General features: G+C 40.6%; 1 protein-coding gene across 1 annotated transcript in view; it reads right to left on the reverse strand.

The window, feature by feature from the left end:
- The window catches only part of SPATA5 (spermatogenesis associated 5), a gene marked incomplete at its 3' end in the record, with an annotated part of 49,450 nt that overhangs the window by 36,161 nt on the left and 6,344 nt on the right, over positions 1-6,945 (reverse strand). The window contains exons 6-9 of the mRNA XM_010137893.1: positions 5,756-5,885; positions 5,052-5,108; positions 4,073-4,196; positions 2,571-2,826 (exon numbers count right to left, since the gene is read on the reverse strand). Coding sequence (XP_010136195.1) covers positions 2,571-2,826; positions 4,073-4,196; positions 5,052-5,108; positions 5,756-5,885 — 567 coding nt within the window. The remainder of the gene's footprint in view (positions 1-2,570; positions 2,827-4,072; positions 4,197-5,051; positions 5,109-5,755; positions 5,886-6,945) is intronic.

Genomic DNA, 6,945 nt, shown 5'->3' on the forward strand with positions numbered 1-6,945 from the left:
TTCCTGCTGCTAATTTAGTTTCCACGTTTCACCTGTACTTGCACACACACCACATGTGAAAGCAGCACCATAACCCTCATCATTTGTAAAAGAACTCTTAGCTCAAATATTAACATTTGGGTTTTTCAGAAATGCACACCAGCAGCCTTAATTACATGTTTATATCATGTTTTATGCAGTAATATATACGAAATATTATGTTCAATTCTGGGCCCTACGTTACCAAAAGGTTATTGACAATCTGGAGGGAGTTCAGAGAAAGTCAAGATAATTTCTCAGAAGGCAGGAAGGACTTATTTATGAGGAAAGATTAAAAGAGCTAAATATTTATAGTTTGGCTCAATAATGAATGAGGAGGAAAGGGACATGAGAACAGCCTAGAGATATCTGAAGGGTGTAAACACTAAGGGAGGAGAGTGAACATGTTATACAAAGATGTAAATAGAAATAATGGGACAAAACTAAACAAGGAAAACTTGGGCTGCCTATCAGAAAGCATTCCTGGACAGCAAGCTATCAGGGCCCACGGCAGAGTTTAAGTGAAGCAATAGAAGCTCATTGCTTGGAACAACAAGCAAGACGAGTCAAAACTGGAAAATTTGCCATATGGAATAACCTTGCTCTGCTGAGGAGAAATACTACCTCACAAAATCAAGTCTTTTCTCAGTCTAACTCCAATAAAAGCAGAAATATTTTACAAGGTGCTGAAAATTTAGTGTTAAAAATAGACACCAAGAGAGGATCCAACTGAGAACGTTCCTTAGCCCTGAGCAACTTAAACCCACCTTATGTAATACTTAGACTGAATCATGCCGCTGCAGCTCTCCAAAAAGTAAAAATACACGTGGGCTGCAAAGAGTTAAGGGCGCTGGGCTGTGTTCTCCCCAGCAGAGGTCACTCCAAGTTAACAAATGACAAGGAAAGGTAACAACAAGGATTCAAACGTCAGGAGAGATCAGTAGAAAGGAGACATCCTCCCTTCCTCACTCCCAGCACAGCTTTGGACGCAAAATCCCGGGTAACAGTGTGTCCTGCTATCAGTGGCAGGTAGATGCCAGAAGTTTCGGATCTACACAACATTCAATGAGCAAAACGTTCCAAATTTATCTTCTAAAAAGCCCTCATGAAGTGGGTAAACATCACCTATTTGCTACTGGATTATGAAGCACCCAGAATCGAAGTGCCCAGCCGAGACGAGTAAAGCCTCGGCTGGGTCACGTTTGGAATTCAAACCGCAACACTCTTCACTCAAACTTTTAGATTACATTAGTTCAGTGTTTACTGTGTGAGGACTGTGATACTGGCAGACTGACAGGCTTCCAAAAACACAGAGGAAGGAAAAGAAAAAGGGAGGGGGATTTCGCTGTTGTTGTTTGTATATATTTGTTTTTAAAAGAATGTTTGCTAACTTAAAACAGAGCTTAAAACACAAGCAAAGCCAACAGAAGAGCACTATAAAAAAACAGTGTGTTTGCACGTATTTTTTTTCTTCTTGATCCATACAAAAGTCACTAATTCATATTTGAGAATTATCCCTCAAAAAATTCCGGAAACTGGCAAGTAAAAACCTTGCTGTTCCAGGTGCCGTCATCCCAACAAAACTTCTGTCATCTTTGTAGTTAATTCCGACACAAGAATTAACTGTGCCACTGCCAGAGGAAGCTGTCCGAGTGCCAAGGGAAATAAAAGTAACCAACACAAACAACAAACACATACTCACAAAACGACAAAGGAGCAAATATGCACAAGCAGAGCTGAAGAGTCATATTTTGACTAGACTGTTTTAAAAGGCTGCTCATGAGTAGATTTAAGGTCTGACACTTAAACTGTGTAGATGCATTCTAGCAACACATAAGAACTGATAAAGCAAACTTTTAATATTTCATCCAACGAAAACAGAAGGGAACTTAAGTATTCCCTGGAACATACTGAACCCTGGCTGCACGATGCGTGGATAATTCTCCAGGGCTATACCGGTACTAGAGGCCAGGGAACACTTTCCAGCCCCCAGCCCTGGATGTGCTTTCCAGCTCTCCCAGCTCCATAATGTGACCCAGGTACATACAGCCCCCCAGCCTCTGTCACACACTCCTCATCTGCAGGCAAATGAAACGCAGGCACAAAATACGGAGAGAAGCCACAGCGACCACCACAAAGGTCCGCAGTCTCAACATCCTGGGAACGAGGACCTGCAGGACAAGCTGTCTGTGCCAAGCGATTCAGGACTTCTGTACAGAAGGGGTAGGCTCTAGAACAGAAGAACTCCGAGGGATGTGTCAGTTAACTCACTAAAGCACTGGTTTACTGAGAGGCATGGCACAGGGGATTCTCCCGTGTTGTTAATTTTAATACTCAATTTTAAAATCTATTAATACTCAAAGAGCTGTTCTGATCTGTCCAGGAGTAGACTGATGTTCCTCACATTCCATGCTCAGCTCCGTCATCTTTGACCCAAAAATTAAATCTCACTGTTTTAAAAGCTATTAGTACAAGCTGTGGGTTATTACTTTTTTAAACTAAATAGACTAACAATAAAGTAAGCTCCTCAAATAAGACTCACAACGTCTTACCTGCTTCCTTGCACAAGGCTGCCAAGTCTGCACCCACGTAACCATGTGCACTGTCGGCCAGTTGCACCAACTCTGCTGCTGTGAGCGAATGGGGAACTTTCTTGAGCAGCTTTTGCAGTATGTCCAGACGGTCTTGGGCATTAGGAATTCCAATTTCTATCTCTTTATCAAAACGCCCAGGTCTGCGCAGTGCTGCATCCAGGGCATGAGGACGATTCGTAGCCCCAAGTACCAAGAGCTGCCCTTCGCTGTCTTCCTGAAGGCATCAAACAACGCAAAAATATTAATTTTAAAATACAATTAAACATCATGCAGCTTATAAACATACTTCTTGCTTACTTTTCCCAGCACTTTTACACACACTAAAAATCCTTTAATTGAATGAAGCAAACTTTTCAGAACATATATATCCCATAAGTGATCCCATCCAACCTATCCCTAATTGCAGTTTAGCAATGCTGTAGACTGCACGGACACAGATGATAGGAGAGAGAATTTATTCCAAGATGCTCTCATCCCAGGGAGAAAGAGCATCCCGTCTCCACTTTAATCCCTAAAATCTTGCCTTCCTATATCAGGAAAGTAAGCACCAAGGAAAGAAAAACAAGCATTAAGTTAAAAGGCAGTGTTGGCGCAAGAACAAAAAGGTATCAGCATACCTTGAATAAACAAGATTGGGAAATGAATCATATAAGGTATCGAGACCAGCAGAGACAGAAGGTTATCAAGTTTCCTGTAGGTTCAGTAAGAAAAGGTCAAAAATCCTAACCAATTTCCTCAAGCTCTGCATTTTCTCTTTTAGAGTGAGACAAAAACAGCTACAAAGTCTGTGGCAGTGCCTTTCTCTCTTTGTGAACAAAGCACTTTCACCAGGAAGAACATCCATCAGCCTTTGCCATCAGAATATATGTGAGCAACCACAGACTGGGCAACTCAAACTATCATGCATGAGAATAGTGAGAAACTTGCAGATACATAAACAGCAGAAACTCATTTCCATACTGTGGACAGATTTCTTTCATCTTTACTGCTAATAATCATAAATTAATAGATGAGAGATTGGTAAACTTTATGGACTCAACATATAACATCCTCAAGTCAATGATATTTACTGCTTTTTCAGTAGTCTTTTGTTTCTGTCCTAAATATCACCACGGCAATCTTGAAATAGCTATTGTTGCCTTTAACATATCACCCAAAGTGTTTTGGTGACCTTGATTTCAGAGCAATTAAAAATACTCGGCTTAGTTCAACTACGAGAGTGGGAGAAGGCAAAGGAAAGACAATGAGTGAAAGAAAACTTACTTCCTTTTAATCTCACAGGCAGCAGGAGACATTCCCTTCCTACATCTTCTGCTCAGCACCCAATAAAGCAGTAGATTACTATGTAAAGTCTCGCCTAAGCCTGTTTTGGTTTTCCCCAATGGCTGCACGATAGAAGCAAAATTACTGTGTTCGGCTGGTGCCCATACACACCAATTGTCTCAATACAGTCCACTTACTGAGCCAATGCCATCCATTAAAGTCAGCAGTGAAGCAACCACTCTCTTTTCAACTTCATTCTGAGCCCCTTCTCTCTTTGGACAGAGCGCATCCAACTCATCTATAAATATAATGGAGGGGCGACTGGAAAAAATGGTTAAAAAAAGAAAAAAAACCACATTAAGGGTCTCAGGGAGATTTAAAACACCAAGGCAGAGAAGTGCAAAGCTGTTTATAGAAAGCATCCAGCTCCTACAAAAACTAACAACCATCCCACTCCTTTAGGCAACTGAAAGTTTCAACCTTGAATATGGTGCTACTCAAAGAGATAACTAAAATGACTAATAGATTAGACAACCAACACCTTCACGACGACCTGCCCATCTATTCTCTCCCAAAGTCTCAACACTAAATACATCCACGGCATGAGTAAAAAGCCAGTATTTTATTTGCCACGCCTACAAATACAGTATGCGATAGTCATGCTGATGTATTATGAACACCAATCATCTGGAAGCCTAAAGTCTGCCTTAACCAGGTTTAACAACTTTGGGCAGAATGCCACCCTAATTCGGAGGTGTGCCGTACCCAGTACCATCACCAGCTCATTTAGAGCTGGCTTCCACATCTCTGCACAGCATTACGTTGGTCTCCAACGATAAAAGTATGCAGAAAAATCCAGGTGAAACTCGGGCTCATGCTTCCATCTCTCGAACTAAGCGTACAACTCACTAATGGTACATGTCGAGCAGCTCGGCACCATCTGTAACAGTCCCGTAAAAAGGGTAGTGTCCACAAGCATGCAATAGGCAGACTAGAGTTTCACTGCTTTCCTTCTAGCTAAGCTCTATATAAACAAATTTACTTCCTTTTTAAAACCACTGCCGGAAAAAATTACAATTCAAAGATTCCTGCAAATGTTTTTCTTTAAGGATATTAATGCTGGAACCAATACCACAATTGAAGTGAATGTGAATAAAATTACCCAACAGAACATACCGCAGAGAAGCTTCAGCAAATATCTGACGTAATCTTGATTCAGACTCTCCATAAAACCTATAATAATTAAAATATTTTAATAAAAAGAACGTTTTCTGGCCTTTTCCAGGCAACTTGGAAAAGTACTGCTCATGCCTTCCAAAAAGCCATAGTGCACCCTTTCAAAGTCCCAAAGTATATGCAGATCTACAATAATCTTCACTTCCACAAGGACAAGAAATTAAGGTAAAATGGGGCACAGGCAAAGTCACAAACATCTTGCAACTAGTAAAAACATTAAAGGGAAAAGCTGATCTCTTCTGTGTTAGAAACAATATTATCTATATTTTTAGAGGACAAAAAAAACTTAGGTCCCTGGAGACATTAATCTGTGCAGTACCATCTTAATTTTAAATGTGCTTTAACAAGTCCCTCTTCTTGTGGAACTACCACACCTGCAACTGCAGATGCAGTTTTAGTCCCCTCTTCAGTTTAGTTCACACCTTACACAAATTTCTTGGTGAGATGCAATAAACCTCTTATTACATGAGGAAACATAAGCCTTACTCGCGAGAACCCTTTCCCATTTGTTTTTGACTCTCTTGGGCAGATAGCCCATAGCCAATTCTATACCTACACCTATATCGACACTGCAGAGATGCCAGGACAGATTTTGGGCTAATATTAATTAATAGAATTTATGAAAATAAACTGGGAGGACTTACTTGCTTATTATTTCAGGACCATTAATAACGGTGACATGAGCGCCAACCTCATATGCAATGGCTTTGGCGATCATAGTCTTCCCAGTACCCGGAGGGCCATATAAGAGCACTCCTCTGGGAGGAGAGATTCCTTTAAAAGAGCACATGCAGAAAAAAAGAGAAGAAAGTTAGGTGTGACAAACGCCGCACTGAACAATCTGCACTGTCCCAGTTCACTGTCCCAGTTATTACCAGTTACAACCTGACCTCAGCGTTAACTCTAACAGACATATCATTGTAGGCTTTCAGAGCACTCTTATACAGGACATACATCTCCATTTTTTGATTTTTAAAGTCCAAATTATTCTAAAAAGCAACTATTTAAATCATTATATTTTTCAGTAGTTCAACATTATAATTCACTCTATGTGCTGTGCTGTGTGTTTGGGGTATTTTTCCAAATCACTATTGGACTGAGTACCTAAAATCCATTATTAAGTTATTAGTGACTCTCACAGCATCATGATGACAAATTTCGACATCAGAAAACCGCTTCTCTTCAACACTCCAAAAGATTTCAGAAATACTGTGAGGCTCAGTTGAAGAATTCTTACAAAAAGATGAAAAAGACACATCAAAAGGATGAACTTGCCTCTTTAACGGCAAATGTTGAGAGCGAAATGGACACATTCAGGCACAAAACATAAGGGACCCTAGAAGAAGGAGGTACTGCTGCGTACAGTAAAAACTGGACAGAAACTACAGGTAACTAGTAATATGATCCCAGGTAAAGAGCCAAAAAAAAATGTTTCAGACCAGCAACACCAAATTAAACGGGCACAAAGCCCGAAACAGAAGGTGAAAATTAAGAAAGCAAAGAGATAAACGGGTGACAAAGGACTGACCCCGGCACAAAAGACATTGCTGAAATATGACCAAAGAAGGGACATTGGTTGGGTCATGCAATACTAAACAGGGAATGATGCTTGAAGGACAGGTCACATTCCAGAGAACACTACAGCTGGTGTTGACGGAAAGCCCAAATCTTCAGGACTAATGTACTCAAAAAGGAAAAAAAAAATTATCTGCTAACTGACAGAGGATAGAGCTGAAGAGTCTTTAGGGACAGGTCACTGCACAACAGTTCATTAAAGCATGCGCTGCTCCCTCGTGTGGTGTTTCTGGTACTGGCAAAAAACGGAGCTGCTGAA

The sequence above is a fragment of the Buceros rhinoceros genome, unplaced genomic scaffold (genome assembly GCF_000710305.1).
Source record: "Buceros rhinoceros silvestris isolate BGI_N320 unplaced genomic scaffold, ASM71030v1 scaffold18040, whole genome shotgun sequence".
In the NCBI taxonomy this organism is placed as follows: Eukaryota; Metazoa; Chordata; class Aves; order Bucerotiformes; family Bucerotidae; genus Buceros; species Buceros rhinoceros.